The sequence below is a fragment of the Anomalospiza imberbis genome, chromosome 13 (assembly GCF_031753505.1).
Source record: "Anomalospiza imberbis isolate Cuckoo-Finch-1a 21T00152 chromosome 13, ASM3175350v1, whole genome shotgun sequence".
NCBI lineage: Eukaryota > Metazoa > Chordata > Aves > Passeriformes > Viduidae > Anomalospiza > Anomalospiza imberbis.
This window is the reverse complement of record NC_089693.1, coordinates 15,260,001-15,275,789: the sequence shown is the minus strand read 5'-3', so window position 1 is coordinate 15,275,789 and position 15,789 is coordinate 15,260,001. Positions and strand designations below refer to the sequence as shown.

The window sequence follows — 15,789 nt, the reverse complement described above, 5'->3', positions numbered from 1 at the left end:
GCAGCCGCGCGTCGCTCCCGGCGCCGCGAGGGGCCAGGCCGCGCCCTGAGGGCCGGGCCGGGCCGGGGCCGCCGCTCCGCCCGCCGCCAGGCCTGAGCAGCGCAGCGCCGATGGCGGCAGCGCCGGTGGCGGCACCGCGCTCTGCGCGCTCCCTCACGCAGAGCGGGCTCTGTTGCAAACGCCCTCCGCAGATTTAAAATTTCCTTTTACGACAACGCGTGGAAAACAGCTGAGGTCCACAGGAGCAGCAGCTAGAGGTTTGTGGTTGGTGAGGTTTTTGGGGTTTTTGTTTGGACAAGAGCAAATAGTGAAATATTTTCACTGTGAGATTTATTGTTTGTATGGAGTCTGAAAACGGTGCTGGTATGGGAGATTATTCCTCTGAGTGTTAAAAATAAGCACGAAGAGAAGGGACCTCATCCCTGCCTGTCAGCGTACGCAGGGAGCTGCAGAGGAGGACCGGGCTCTGCTCTGTGCTGCCCAGCAGTGGAGCGAGGCAAAGGGCAGAAACCGAGACCCGCAAGCTCCACCTGAGCGTGAGTGAGGAAGAACTTCTGTACTGTGCAGGTGACTGAGCGCGGGATCAGGCTGCCCAGAGGGGTGTGGAGCTCTCACTGCAGCTATTCCACAGCAGTCCTGTGCCTTGTGCTCTGGGATGACCCTGCTTGAGCCGGAGATTGGACCAGATGACCCCACTGAGGTCCCTTCCGACCCGAACCATTCTTGGACTCAGTCTAAGTTAAAAATTTCCTACCTCTGAGTCACCACAGGCTTAAAAATCTTTTGTGTCCTCCCTCTTTGCCAGTCACAACTTCAGAGTAGAATTTCTACAATTTAAATGCCTGGATACATCCTCAGTTTTTCAATAAATGCAGTTCCTCCTGCTATAGATCCAGAGCTATTATAACAGCAGATACAGAGCTCTGGGCTATAGATTAAAGAGACTGTACAGTCACAGCACATGTCAAGTATTTTACACCGATACTTATCTACCCACACCAAGAATCCTTCTTTTTAGAATAAATCAGAGTTCTATGGTAGAAAATAAGAGTAAAATCTACAGAAAACTGTCTGAACATCACCTTAGAAGTTCACAAAGTATTTTAAAGATCAGAGAATAAAACCTACTCAAATTCAGAAGAAAATTTTAATATATACAAGATGTATATATGTATGTACCTGTATACAAAAGGTAAATTACAACTTCAGTTTATGAACAGAGATTGCTTTCTCTTTCTTCTGTTTCTTCTTTAATTTGCTGGCATCTTTGATTTGCATTCTCACTTGATCTTGTAGCTGAGAAAAGAAGGCCTGGGATGATTTCAAGGCCTTGTCTTTACCTTCATCCTGTCATTGGACAAAACATTTGTTATAACCAAGAAATGTACAAACACTACCATTATATTACTTACTAGTTACTCAAGCATAATGGTGTTTCACTTTACGATCTGGTAAGTGATTTTCAAAGGATATTGTTCACCACATTTTTATTCCACTCCTGCTATCTAAAGAAATAAGCATTACATTATCTTCCTAAGTAGCAATTAGCCTGATAGGTAAGAGCAGGCATCAAGAACAGACCCTTGCACATCATGAGCTACAATAGGGTATCTGTATTTTGTGTTCTACTTGCCTTCTGAAAAAGTAAGTACAAACATCTGGAAGTAATGAAGTTATTTTTCCTATCAGTTTCTCATACTTCAAATTTTCAGAGATTTTTTAGAGTTTTAAATAAAAGGCATCATAAGTGGCATGAGTTTACTGTTTTATAGCATGCAAAACAACATCAATCTGATGAGATTATAGGGAAGGCTCCACAAAAAGGGCAAAGTTAAACAGGAATATTGTATTACAAAACATTTTAAGTTACCCAAAGCTTATACAGAACATAGAAATTTCAGTGTGCATTCAAGCAGTCTCACTTGATGAAGTGGAATGGCTTAAAGGCAGGAAATAAAGAAAATGTCTTAGTATTTGCAGAACATCACTTTTTGAACTTCAAAATAAATAGAAAAGTAGCACCTCACACAAAACCATTTCTGCCTGATCAACATGCTTTTATACAGAGTATCATACAGCTTTTTCACATTTTTCCAACCTTATACTTGTAATTCTTTGGGAAAAAGCTTCCTTTCCTCTCTAGAGAAAAATTATCTGTCCTTGGGATTTTAGTCTTACCTTGAGCAGAGATGCTTTGCCTTCTTTGGTAAGCCTTTGTAATTTTGCTGCAGCAGCTTTTTTGCTAAGTTTTGTGCCTTGTTCTGGTTTCATCTTTTCAAGAAGCTTTTGACGTTTCTCCTTTTCCCTTCGCTTCATACGTTTACGGAGCTTTTTCCTTCTGAGTTCTCGTTTTTTGTCTGTGGGAGTCTTTTCTGCATCTGTTTTTACATCACCAGCTTTGTTCTTTTCCTAAATAGATCCATAAAAGTGCAAAAGACAAGACTCACTTCACAGAACTCAAATATGTCTCAGTGTTTCCATTATTTCAAATGACAGCTCAGGATAAGGCAAAAGCCAAAAACTGACAAAAGCTGGGAATGAGATTTGTACAGCTGATCCAGGACATGCTAATTGCTCTGCCCTAGTGTTGTTTAGCTTTCCCCCTCTCAATACCCACATAAATGTTGGAACAACAATGACCACCACATAACAGTTAAGATCCAAACCAAACCATAGTAGTATGGCCTACTAGAGCCAAATAAAATTTACTCTTTCCCCAGTTAGGAAAAATAAATATCAAAAAAAAGCACCTCAGCCCTCAAAACCTCCCAACAACCACCAATGCTAAAATTCTAGGCCAAAAAAAGTCCACAAGGTGAGGAACCACCCACCAGGATGGGAAGGGCAGAATTCCCATTGATCTGACAGACAGTACATCCTTCTATAAGCCCCTTATGCCATTTTATATTTACCTTGATCTCCTCTGGTGCTAAGAGAGCAGCATCACTAACAGCAACTGGTGCTACTTCTTCCATACTTATAGCTGGAAGGTTTGAAACGATTTTAACTTCTGGCACCGGCTAGAAATAAGGAGACACATTTGGGACTGAGCACAGCATCTCAGCAGCTGGCAGACAACTGAAGATCACAAGTAGTTGGACTTGTTTAGAGGCAATCACAGTGCATTTAATATGAAATAAGAATTAGCTCAGTAAACACCAATGTTTACTTAGCTTTCCATTTCTGGAATATATTTTAAAGTATCCAGTTAAAAAAAAGGGAGAAAGCCCCCAACTTTATGAACCTTATGCACTTACTGGTTTGGGTGTGAAGTGGAAATTACAAAGTGCATCCAGCTTCTGGAAGAGTGAATCCATCATTTCCTGAATTTCTTTGTGTTCAGGATTTTCTTCCTCATCAGTCTTTTGCTGCATTAAAAATGCAACGTAACTGTAACACCATTCATAAGGCTATTTTACTTTAGCAAGACTGATAACAACACAACTTACAATTCAGAGCCCTTTCACTGGTGAACATTCAAGGAAAGGCTAAATTCCTTCCACTTGGAAAGTGTATAAATGAACACAGGAGAGTAGAACTTCAAACCCAAAGCAAAGGCATTGTTTATGTTACCTGGTGAAGTTTCATGTATTCTTGCTCGTAGATTTCAGCAAGACTCAGCTTACTCTTTTCATGATCCAAACTAATCCGCTTCTTGTACTCAAAAGCTTCCTCTTTGGGCTTTTCTTTTGGTACTACGTCATCCCATGCCTGAGAAAGTCATAAAGTAACAACCAATTGCAACTACAGTGAAGTACCAGCTACATCTTATTTAGAACATTTTTCAGTTACTTATCTGGCACATTAACTAGTTTATGCATGTAGCTTCCCAGGACTCATCAAGTTTTGCACTTTTATTAAAAAAAAAAAAAAAGTAATAAAAGTTATATCTCTACTTGTGTCCTTGGTTTTAGGCAACAACTATAACAAGTTACAAACTCTTCCCCGTCTTTTTAAATTCAGTGAACAGTAAGGCTCAACAAGCTGTGAGATACAAATTTCCTGTCAGTGGCTTTGAAGCAAAATGAAGCAAATAACTGAGTTTTGGTCAGTGTGAGAATGCTCAGAGCACTAGTCATGATAACAGCCAGCACTTACAGGCTAGCTTTATATTCCAAATAAACTCCTTACAGTTTTATCTGCACACAGTCTGTTTTGAAGTGCACCAAAACTTGGCATATAACAGGGATATCAAAATAGGGCTCCTTAGAAATGTAAAGACACATTCATCAAGACAAAAGAACAACCAGTTGCAGAAATTAAGATAATTTTACATCTAACATTGGAAATTATTCCAGCTCATCCTTGGAATGTGCCGTGATTCAAGTCTATGAACAATGTAAGGAGGAAGAGGTAAGATAATATTAACCTCATCCAATATTCTTTGTTTAATGAGATCTTCAAGCTGAAAAGTAGTTTCTTCTGTGATCACAGGTGCTGAAAGAAAAAGGCAAAGAATTTTAAGATTAATGTTTTTCCAGCAAGAAATAGGTCTTGTTCTATAAAGAATAAACTACAGAAAAAGAAAGTAAACCTTCACAAAAATGTAGCAATTGAAGGTGAAGTAAGTAAATATAAGTAAAAGTAAGTCACATTATGTAAGGCTGATAAATTACTAGGTCTGCCACCAAAGTTATGAACTTGCAGGTAAATTAAAAACTAACAAAAAGAAATTATAGTTTCCTCTAGTTTCCACTGTGAAAATGCAATGTGAAACAACCTCAAAATCACATCAAGAAGTTTAGCCTGGTCTCCTGTTACTCTGCTCTCGAGTCACAGGTGTTTTCATCAAGGTCAAAGGGCAGAACACCCAGCATGGTCTGGAACAGGGCTGGGTAGGTGTAGAAGGCCGTGAGCAAAGCCCTGTCCCTCTCCTTACCCATTCGGACTGCGTGATCAAAAAGCACTGTTTCTTCCAAAAGACTGTTCTCAGGGCGTTTCTGTCCAGTCACTTCTCCTTTAAGCTGCCATGGTTTCTCCTCTAACAATGCTTCTTCCAAGCTTTTTATTTTTTTGCTCATCTGGAAAACACAATTTCCTAGGAAGTTTAAAACAGAACTCATTCATAAACTTGCAGCAAGAAATTAATATTTATTTCAGGTGCATGAGGGAATATATGATTGCAGACGTATCTATGTAGATAAACCACTTCTCCCTTAAATTTTAAATACCTTTTTTGTATTTGCTGGACTCTGAACAAATGAAACAACCAGTAAAAAAAAAATTATTTGCCACTGTTTTGAAGTATTAGCCAAATAAAATATGAACAAAACCCAAAGAAAACCAAACCAAAATTACCTTTTCCTGTCTCTTCTCAAATGATGACTTTATTTCACTGGGATTGATGCCCTTCTCTAACTGCCCTTCAGTTACATCTTCTGCTTCACTGTCATCTGGTAAATTGAAAGTTACTTTTTTAGAAGCTTCTTTACTTCTCATGTGCTCCACCATTTCATCCATATCCTCAAACCTGTAACAATAATATTTAATATAAAAGTTGAGAAGCCTTTATAATTTTTCACATGAAGATATTTCAGCCCTTAGATGTTTACCTGTTACAAGTAACTTACAGTTTACAAAAGGTTTCAAGGATCCCCCTAAAGGTAGAGGACATTAGGGAAACTTCTGGATAATAAAAATAATGTTGAACGACTCTTAAATGCTTTATTCAAATAAAGATCAAGAGACAATATTTTAAAAAAATTCAGTAAGTTGACAACACAAACCATGAACGTACAACCATTAACTGAGAATGGCAAACTATGACCAGAGTGAGCGTGGCATTCTCAGTATTTTCTGCTTTACTTCTGTGTAAAATGATGAGAACATTTTACCCGCATTTTACTTACTCAGACATACTTCCTTCATTTTGCTCTTCAATGGCACTGTCTGCTTCCTCTTCCTGATCCTCTTCAGCATCATTAGCTGAATCATCATCACCATCATCATCATCAACTGGATCAAAGAAATCTTTGTATATCATATCTCTAGAACTTTTAACTGGCTAAAAAGGTGAAAGGGAAAGAAAGAAATGAACAAACCACAGCTGTTAAGACTGACAGAAATCAAAGAGTATCTTGTCTTTTGAAGTCTTTAGTGCCTGGGGAACAGCACTTCTTGTGCAACAGTAATTCAGGGTAGTGATGCATTAACCTGTGGTAGGGTGTCATAGTAAAACTGATTTCTTTTCCTGGTGTTTACAGTTCTCTACCACTTACACATACCGAAGTCAAGGAGCTGTAGATTTTGCCAAATACTTGTTAGAATGCACACAGATTCCTGGATCTATTTCTTACTTGCTAGTGAGGATGTCTGGTAATATTAAAAAACAAAATACTTATTTTTGAATCAATTACTCATCAGTTTAAGTTGTATCAGAATTACAAGGCCATGTCCCTGGAAAAAGCCCTTTGCTCTGCATCAGCCAACTTAGTGATCTCTAATTGCCAGATGCTGAGTGATGAATCTTTTTCATTTGCTGGGTCACCTATTCTGCAATTCTTCAAGGTCTCTGATTTCCTGTGGGTATTATCTCTTCTTTTATTTGTCTAAAAGCCCAAGGCCCATGTAAGGAGAGACTGGAATAGCAGGATGCTATGTCCTTCGACACCAGGAAATTTTCTTACCAGATATTAATTGTTAAAGTAAAGCTTCAGAAGTAATCATTAGTCACATGAAAAAATGTAACTTGGCAGTTTCTACAGAGTTAAACACTTTATGGTCATCGTAATAGATACCAGATCTTGATTTAAAGGAAAAAACTCACTTTGACTTTAGCTTCTTCAGAGTCTTCCTCATCATCTGAGATAATGTCTTCAAAATAATTAATGTCATCATCTCCTTCTTCTTCTTCTTCTTCTTCTTTGTCTTCCTTCTCTGCATGTTCTAAAAAAGCTTCCATCTCAGCTAGCTTGAAAAACTTGTCATCCACTACAGATTTTCTCCCCTTCTTTCTCAATGTGGTTTCCTTGGCTGTTTTAGCTTGTTGCTCCAGTGCTTCAATATCAAAGTCAATATCAGAATCCTCATCACTATATTTCTGCATTATGCTTTCTCTGAGTTTACTTTGCTTTTCTTTAGCTTTAGTTTTATCTTTACCTTTTGTATACACATTCATCTGTTCAGTTTCTGCTTCCATTATGTTGTCTTCCAACTCCTTGTCACTGCTGGTCTCTGCATCAGAGCCATCCTCTTCCTGGTCTGAGAGAAGGCAAAGATCTTCATCCTCGGCATCCCTTGCAATGGATTTCTTGAAGAAATCAAGAACTGCATTGTTCTGGAGCTCTAGCTGCTGCCAAATCTGTTCTTCATCAAACTTTTCTATCACCAGCTCTTTTAGGGGGCCACCACGAACTATGCTACTTCCTTTATTCAAATCGTAGAGAGTCTTTGTCATCGCTCTGAAGTCGGCAGCCAGCCCATCCTGCACACTGAGAGCAGAAAAATAAAAGAACTTAACATTTTCCACTAAGTCAACCACACGGTCACACGGCTGCTCTTGTTGTACCTGCTTTGGTTCTCTGGTGCTACAGAACAGCACCTTTCAGTAGCTACTGCTGCGGCTTAACTTTCCACACATCGCTTGTACTGCTACTACCCAGTCACAGAAAAAAAATCACCACGTTCTTAATCCTTTCAACTTTACTACACTTCGTGTAGGAAGCAGCAGCTGGTCAGAAAATTCCAGCTTTCTACAGCTGCATCTTACAATATGTTGATCTTATTTAAGCACTCCAGACATTTTGGGGAAGTAAACGGTACAGCACTAAACACCTCAGTCGTCCAAGAGCCAGACCCCAGGTTGCAGAGATCTAAGTGCGCTTCTCCACCGCCTCACTCCTCAACTTTTACACCTGGGTAGGTGTAGAAGGCTTTTCTCCAGGGCTACCAATGCCTCCCCCCGCCGCCCCGCGGTACCTGAGGAAGCACTCGGGGCGCGCCGCCGCTGCTCCCGCCACCCTGAGGCACGTCTTGATCCCCTGGATGCCCTGGATGCCCGGCACCGCCGCCATCGCCCCGCGCACACGTGGGGCTCCGGCACCGCCTCCGCCGCGCGGCGCAGCGCTCGGACCCCGGCGGCTCCCGCGGCCGCCGCCAAGGTTCCGCACACAGTGGTTCCGCCCGCGGAGCTCTGCCCCGCCCCGCTTCCCGAGCCGGGGCATTCCCGGCTCCTGAACGAAAGCATCCCCGCCCCCTGGCTCAGCCCTCTGTTAGAAGCGCCTCGTTCTCCCAGAACCCCCAGCACGGTATGGCAGTCATGCTCGATGGCTGCTGCCTCCCGCCCTGGGAAGGGCGCGGTGTTGCTGCAGACTGGGATTTGCATCAGCACTGGGAAACCTGCTCTAAATATAGTGAACCTACAGTCATCCTACTTCACAGTTTTGAATCTCTGACCTAGATACAAGGGCTATTTTGGAGCTGCACATTTCCAGCTGATTCTGCCGGCAAAACACCTGATCTTACCTGGTGTCTACAAGTTCAGGCTAACAAGGCACTCACACACACCCTTCACCATCCACACAGCACTGCCCAGTGCTCTTCAAGCCCCCTCTTACATCATGTAGCTTCTTAAGGTTTATTTTATAAAGCCAAATTAAACCCTACACCCACAGACCCTTGTGTTTTCAGCCACCCACACAGCCCTTCTGCAACGTGATCCAAAACTCTGACTAACCTTTTAACTTCAATACTGCTCCTGCCTCTGCCGCTTTCCTGCTTCTTTCCTAACTAATACATGAAGTCTTTTCAGTGCAGAGAAAAAACTGCCCTGCAATGTCACAGATGAGGATTTGAAGTTGCACAAGCTGTTTATCTACTGAGATACTTATATCTCAGCAACTCGCAGTGTGCTGTGCCTGACACAGCAAGAGTGCAGCATCAGCAGACAGCCTGCTCACTGTCCTGGCTCTCTCTGGCACAATGCTTCCTGGCATCCCAGTCTGTATCAGGAACAGCATGGCCAACAGGACCAGGGAAGTGCTTCTTCCCCTGTATTCTGCACTGGTAAGGCCACCCTTGAGTTCTGGGCCCAGTTCCGGGCCCCTCAGTTCAGGAAGGACATTGAGATGCTGGAGCAAGTCCAGAGAATGTCAACAGACCTGGAAAAGGTCTGTTCTGGAGAGCAAGTCGGATGGGGAGCAGCTGAGGGAGCTGGGGGGCCTCAGCCTGGAGAAAAGGAGGCTTGGGGTGACCTTATTGCCCTCTAGAACTCCCTACACCAAGAGGGTTCAGCCAGACACCCGCCTGGTGTCAATTGTCCTGGTGACAGGGTAAGAGGACACGGTCTCAAGCTGCACCAGGGGAGAGGTTGGTCAGGTTGGACATCAGAAGAAATTTCTTCTCAGAAAGGGTGATTAGATACTTGAATGGGCTGCCTAGGGAGGTGGTGGAGTTACTGTTCCTGGAGGTGTTTAAGGGAGGTCTGGATGTGGCACTTAGAGCTCTGGTTTAGTTGACAAAAGCGTGTTCAGTAATAGTTTGGACTGGATGAACTCGGTCGTCTTTTCCAACCTGATTCTGTGGGATTTGCTCAGGAAACCTCCTCAGCAAATGCCCTTTCTGCCGCAGGCCTCTCGGGCATGTCCTCTGCCAGGTCTGGGCCGTTCCGGGCGCGGGCTGCAGGTCCAGCGGCGCTGTGCAGCCGGGCTCGGCCCCTCCCGGCACGCCGCGCTGGCCCCGGGCACGCCGCGCTGGCGCTGGGCACGCCGCGCTGGCGCCGGGCCCGCACGGGCGGTGCCGGCGAGGGCGGCGCTGAGATGGCGGCGGTGCTGCGGCGCGGAGCGGCCGGTAACGCGGGGCGGCGGCGGGCGGGCGGCGGGAGCGCGGGCGGCGGCGGCGGGGCCGGCACGGGGCGGCCGCGGGTCGCGGTGTGTGCTCCGGCCCGGCCGATCTCCCCGTGAGAGCTTCGCAGGCCGAAGGAAGCTGCCGCTTCTGTAAATAAAAACAAGTTCTCCCGATCCAACTGACGGGCACATTAACGACTGACATTAGCTGCATAGGGTAAACTTACAGAGCAACGCCAAACTTAAGGTGCAGGGAGGAACTTGTCTTTTTTGAGGTGTGGTTTGGAGGTCAAATTCAAAATAATTCCCCGTTTACGATAATAACCTGTACTGCTCACTCTGATAGGGTAGGTTAAACTCACAATACCTAAACCACACCATTTTACTTGGTAGCCCCAGGCCAGGAGCAAAGTGAATGAGAGGCTCAATGCCGTCACTGATCGATCAGTAGGATACTGGGAATGGAAACACCTTTGTATGACTGCACTTTGAAGGAGGGAACAAGAGCCACAGCACACTGAGACACGGCTCCCTTGAGCTGTGGAGCCCGTCTTGATTCCCGAAAGTCCCGTCCAGCACAGAGCAGAGCAGTACTGTGAGCCCAGATGGCTTCCAGAGTTCCCAAGATGCTCACACCACCTTGAAGTTGCTGGAATTTAAGAATGACCATAATAAGCCCTTTCTCCTTTTGGTCCAGAGAGTGAACACACAGCCCCTGTGTGCCAGATTCTCTATGGTAACAGCATCCTCTCCATGCTTTGGGAGTTCGTTTCCACCTGAAAAGAGTGACGATAAAGCAGTGCCCATGACAAGGTGCTTAATGCAACCCACTGTTGTAAAACCTTCCCATAGAGAACTTGATTGAGTTCAGTTGGATTTGGCTTGTATTTGATTCCTTAGTTTCCTTGATTAAGTCAATGAACACTGCTCCACATCAGAAGCAAAAAACAAGGCTACAAATAAACATTTGAAGGGTGAAGATCTCAGTTTATGAGGTACTTCAGACTTGTTACTTCATAATCTGCTTGGTTAAAGAATGTAACCCTTACTTGGCACAACTGTATATTTAAACTCTGATGTGCATACTACAAGTAGATCAGTCAGTCATCAATAGAATGATCCCCAAATAGATCAATTTTTAAATAGTCTTCAAATGAAGCTGAAGAAGGTTATATACTATGGAACTAATTTTGTGATGTATATATAAATTCAAGTGTTTATTTCCTGGAATCATGGAGATGATATGGTTTCAATCTGAAGTTTGCTGAAAAGCTTTCTTTTTCACTGCAGGGCAAGTTTTGATTATTGGGTTAGAAGATTAGAATTTTAAGTAATCTATATAGTTACTAATCTAGATAATGCAAGAAAAATACAAATGCTTTTTGTTTAATCTCAGTCAATTCAATTATGGATTTAAAATTAATACTCTGTATGCATCTGACTAGAGCTAGGATAAATTCACAAGACTTCATAAAATAAATGCTTATATGAATGAGCATTTAAGTATCTTTGACTTCACAAGAATCCTAGGAATATACTTCACTTTTTCAGTCTACTGTCTTCCCAGGAAACCACACAAGAAATCAAATATGGGGCAGAACCCATAAGAAAGAGCATTTTCTATTATTTTTTCTAATGCTTCACAAGTGGCTGAGTAAAAAACAGTCCTTGTCTATTTACTTGAAATAGAAAAAAAAACAAATTAAATTACAATAACTGTTGATAACTGTGGTCATATGCCCTGTGTGAAGCACAGCAAGAACTACAGATGTCAGATGTTAAAAGAATGGGAAAATCCTTGCCTTTACATTAGTAAAGACTGCTTGAAAAAAATATCTACATTAGTAGTATTTCTGTTGAACTGCAGTCTGTTAATATTTGGAAGAAAAAATAAAACAGTAAAAGGCTCTGGAATACATAATAAATTATATAGCAAGGGATCCTTCTCTTTCAAAGGATTTTTCTTATTTGGAGAATACTGCCTTCCTCCAAGTGGAAAAATATCTCTTGCTTCAGCAAAAATTGAATCATGTCTTAAGAAATTACAGTACAAAACAGAGCTACTTCAGTAGAAGCTTAAGTGGGCAGGAAAGACTGTATAGCAGATATTGGGGGGTTGTTACTTTTATAACACATTTATTTACTCCGGTTAACTGTCAAACCCTATATTAGTTAAGTAGACATGCCTTTAACCATGCATGTTTGTACCTCGTGCATTTGAGGCATTGCACAGTACTGCTCCCTCATGGAATAACGTGGTTCACCCTGATTCATCTGCATTGACATGGCAAGTGTTTCTACAAAATAGTTTTTGCACAGACATTTGAAAAACAAAATTTTATTTTTCATGCGGAAATTTCGAAGGGATTTTTTTTTTAACGCGTAAGAAATTGAAAAGCAGTTGCTCTCCTGTACCAGTATGATAGCCTGAAGGTACCAACTGAAAGAATTGTCCAGAACTTCTGGCTGTGATGAAGGAGATGACAGAATGGACTGTGTGAAAGCCTGGCAAGAAATACTGCAGGGCAGTTACTTGCAGCACTGGACAAGTTTCTAGAAATACTTAATGCAGGATGTTGATTTATTATCATCAGAATATTGTGAATAGACTTACTTTTGTGATACTGAGTCCTTGCTAATATGCACATTGCATGTTGTAATTTTAAGTGTCAAATACATGCAAACATTTCTTCCTCCATCACAGCACCATGCTCAGAAAGACTTAGGTTTAAGGGTTTATCAGTTTTTGAAGAAAAATTAACTGGTAGCTGTAGAATCTTGAATTCCTGTGGAATGGTAGCTCTCAGTTCCATACTGTGAAGCAAAGCTGATTTAATTTACAGCTATTACTGACCTTACAGAGTACCAAGAGCCCAGGCAGGCTATCTATCCTCAGTGTGCTGCAAAGCATCCAGAATCTCAGTGCATCATTGGCACAGTCTCTTAGCAAAATAGCACATTTGTGACTTTAAAGCAAAGAATGCCTCAAAGACTCCCAAAAGGCTAAGATGCCTCTAGCTTGGCCTTGAGGCTCTGACTTGGCCTAAAGCAAACTGGCATGGAATTATAATGTGGTTTTTATGAATGTGTCCTTTAATCGAATTCTAATTTTGGTTCTAGAAACAACTGATACTGTTGCAATTTCTTCTCACCCCCAACCCCTTTAGATTCTAGTACTGACAGATTAATTTTTAAGGTAATTAATTTGTAAGTACCCTTATTTTATATCTTTCTTTTTTGAGATCTTTTTTGTTTGTTTGCTATAATTTTGAGATGTATAGGCATATCCTTATTTCTTTCTCTATTTCATAAGAGGCTTTGAAAATTTCAAAAGTCACTTTTAAACACATTATAGAGTTGGCCTTTACAATTGGTCCTGTTTTCCTGTCTTCAACAGGCATACATAAAGATTTACACCACATTTGAATCTGCTTTGGTTTTTTATTATTCTTTTAATACTTCTGAATATTTACTTAGTCTGAAAACAAAGTAACTGTTTCCTTGCTCTCAGGCTACCCTGAGCATTGCACAAGGGTGTGCCAATGCCTTGGCAGCTCTGCAGGCCTTTATAGGGGAAAGAGCAGGCGCTGAGACTTTTGAGAAAGCATCGTGTCAGTGCTATTCACTTGTTTTTCAGGGCTTCTTAGCAGATTGCAGACTTCCACTCCCACAGTACGAACTCTCTCATCATCAAAGTCCTTCTCACAAAACATTCCAAGCTGTTTGTGGAAACTGGGCCGACTTAATCACGTGGCAATCGCAGTGCCTGATTTGGAGAAAGCTCAGTCCTTGTATAAAGATGTGTTAGGAGCCCAGGTGAGTGACACTGTTGCTCTTCCTGAACATGGTGTCTACACTGTTTTTGTGGAGCTGGGAAATACCAAGCTGGAACTTCTACATCCTTTAGGAGAGAAAAGTCCAATTGCAAGCTTCCTGCAAAAAAACAAGACTGGAGGAATGCATCATATCTGCATTGAGGTATTTTAACATAATATTTCTTGTAATAAGATAGATACATTCAAGTATGCATATTTTAATAAGTTTGCCCTGTGTCAAGAACTAACATATAAGGTTGTCATATTTCTCTCTTATACAAAGGGAAATTTAGACAGATGTTTTGATAGGTGAATAGTTTCAAAAAAGGTAAGTATTTTGAGAAGGAATTAAATTACTCCTGACCAGATTTAATACCTGCAGTGAAAACCGTGCTGGACGCAGTAGAGTAAGAGAGCAATCCAAGCCTGGTACTTTCTAGCATGGATGCACCCAAAGGCTTCCCACTGTTTACTGTCACTCATCCTTGGGGGTGCAGGGGTTCATTCCAGCTGAGCCCAGACTCCTCTTCAGGCCATCTCTGCAGGACAGGAGCAGCAGCTGCTGTGGCTTTTCTGCTCAGGGAAAGAATCTGGAGGGGGCCATGTCACATGTGACCTTTTTAGTTTAGGTAATTTGACAGTCATTCCTTTTTGTTTTGCAGTCTGGTAGTTGTATGTAGGAAGAACTGTAGTGAGTTTGGGATATTCATGAACAAAACTACTGCAAATGGGTAGGAAATAAGTGATGTCTGTTCTTCTGGATTAAAGCTAGGAATTTCCTTCTTCCCTACCATGGCACTGGGAGAAGAGTTTATTCACCAAGTTATGTGCAGACACCTCAGCCTTTGAAAATAGCAGTGATGCTACCTTAATTTTAGGTCTTTATTGATTACTGACTATTGAATTTTCTGAAATGAGGGTAAATATTATTATTTCAAAAAATGAATGCATCAAAGTTTTAGGAAAACTCAAATTTCATTAGATGATGACATCAGAACTTCAGATCACAGTGCACAGTATAGACATATTTTTGTTAATTACATATATCTGTAGGAAACTGTACTGAAATACTGTTTTAATGGCTATTATTACAGTTAAGCTCAATAGGAAGACCACATCTGGATACATTTTTGATTATTCCAAGCTTTTTTCCTTAGGAAACTTTATGAACCTTAACCTACTCAGAAGAAGAATACATAAATCTAAAAGGGACTTTTACCTTCTGCCCACTGCCCTCCCTTTTTCACCAGCATTTAATGAGTCAGTGCTCTGTCATCACTTATAAAAGGCAGGTGTTTTTCTTTAGTTATGGAGAGCAGAAAGTAATGCAGAATTTAGATTACTGATGGAGTCCTTATGGAGTAACAACAAAAAAAATGCTTTGGCATGAATGATTTTGTTTATTAATTTCTTAAATATTGCACAATCCATTTAAATGGTATTTTAGAAAAGCTTGAAATAACAAATGCAATCTCCTGTCATTTTTTTTATACTAGATGTTTTAAAATGGTTTATAACTTATTTTCAGAATTATATTAGAACTTAGAAATAACATTTCAATAAGGAATTGTTATTGCTCCTAAATGTAAAATCTGCATAATACATGTTAATTTGTGTGAACTGTATCTTTTTTAAAAGGTTGATGACATAAAAGCGGCTATGACAGAACTGAAGAAAAAAAAGATACGAATATTGAGTGAAGAGCCAAAAATAGGTGCACATGGCAAACCTGTGATTTTTCTTCACCCTAAAGATTGCCATGGAGTCCTCGTGGAACTTGAGCAAGCTTGAGCTGCAATATTCATAAATTAAACAATAGAAGAGTTGTGAAGTTCCTGAGCTGGTGCTGGGAATATTGATGTGGTATTCAGTCTTTACAAATTCATTGAAATTCCCATGGATTAAGTACAGCTTTTGAGTACTGAAATAGTGCTACAGATTTAGGGTCTGTCTTTGCTGGTGTTGCTGATCTAATATGTTGGCATTTTTTGAATTCTCTGTGATTCTATACACAAATACAAGAGCTAAATTACATGTGTGCCATAGTAATTTATCTTATGTTGCCTGTTTGCAGCAAGATTTTACCTCTGTAGCCACAGAAATGATGCAGTTTCTAGGTCAAGCTGCATTATTTTGCTCTACATTTCAGAGCAGAGACCCACTTCCCAGTGACAACAATATAGCTTAGACAT

The 15,789-nt window shown here is 41.3% G+C and overlaps 2 protein-coding genes across 2 annotated transcripts in view; one reads left to right on the top strand and one right to left on the bottom strand.

Moving 5' to 3' along the window:
* Positions 1-1,128: 1,128 nt before the first annotated feature.
* MPHOSPH10 (M-phase phosphoprotein 10) lies at positions 1,129-8,177 on the bottom strand. The gene is made up of 11 exons (XM_068204155.1): positions 7,918-8,177; positions 6,767-7,430; positions 5,850-6,004; positions 5,299-5,470; positions 4,880-5,021; positions 4,370-4,437; positions 3,574-3,711; positions 3,258-3,368; positions 2,913-3,020; positions 2,179-2,409; positions 1,129-1,347 (listed from the first exon to the last, which is right to left on the bottom strand). The coding sequence occupies exons 1-11, from the start codon at positions 8,160-8,162 to the stop codon at positions 1,198-1,200; spliced, it is 2,184 nt and encodes a 727-aa protein (XP_068060256.1). The 5' UTR covers positions 8,163-8,177; the 3' UTR covers positions 1,129-1,197.
* Positions 8,178-9,734: 1,557 nt separating this feature from the next.
* The window catches only part of MCEE (methylmalonyl-CoA epimerase), a 10,176-nt gene continuing 4,121 nt past the window's right edge, over positions 9,735-15,789 (top strand). Inside the window, exons 1-3 of the mRNA XM_068204156.1 lie at positions 9,735-9,786; positions 13,420-13,760; positions 15,236-15,789. The exon at positions 15,236-15,789 is cut by the window's right edge and continues 4,121 nt beyond it. Coding sequence (XP_068060257.1) covers positions 9,756-9,786; positions 13,420-13,760; positions 15,236-15,388 — 525 coding nt within the window. The 5' untranslated portion in view covers positions 9,735-9,755 and the 3' untranslated portion in view covers positions 15,389-15,789. The remainder of the gene's footprint in view (positions 9,787-13,419; positions 13,761-15,235) is intronic.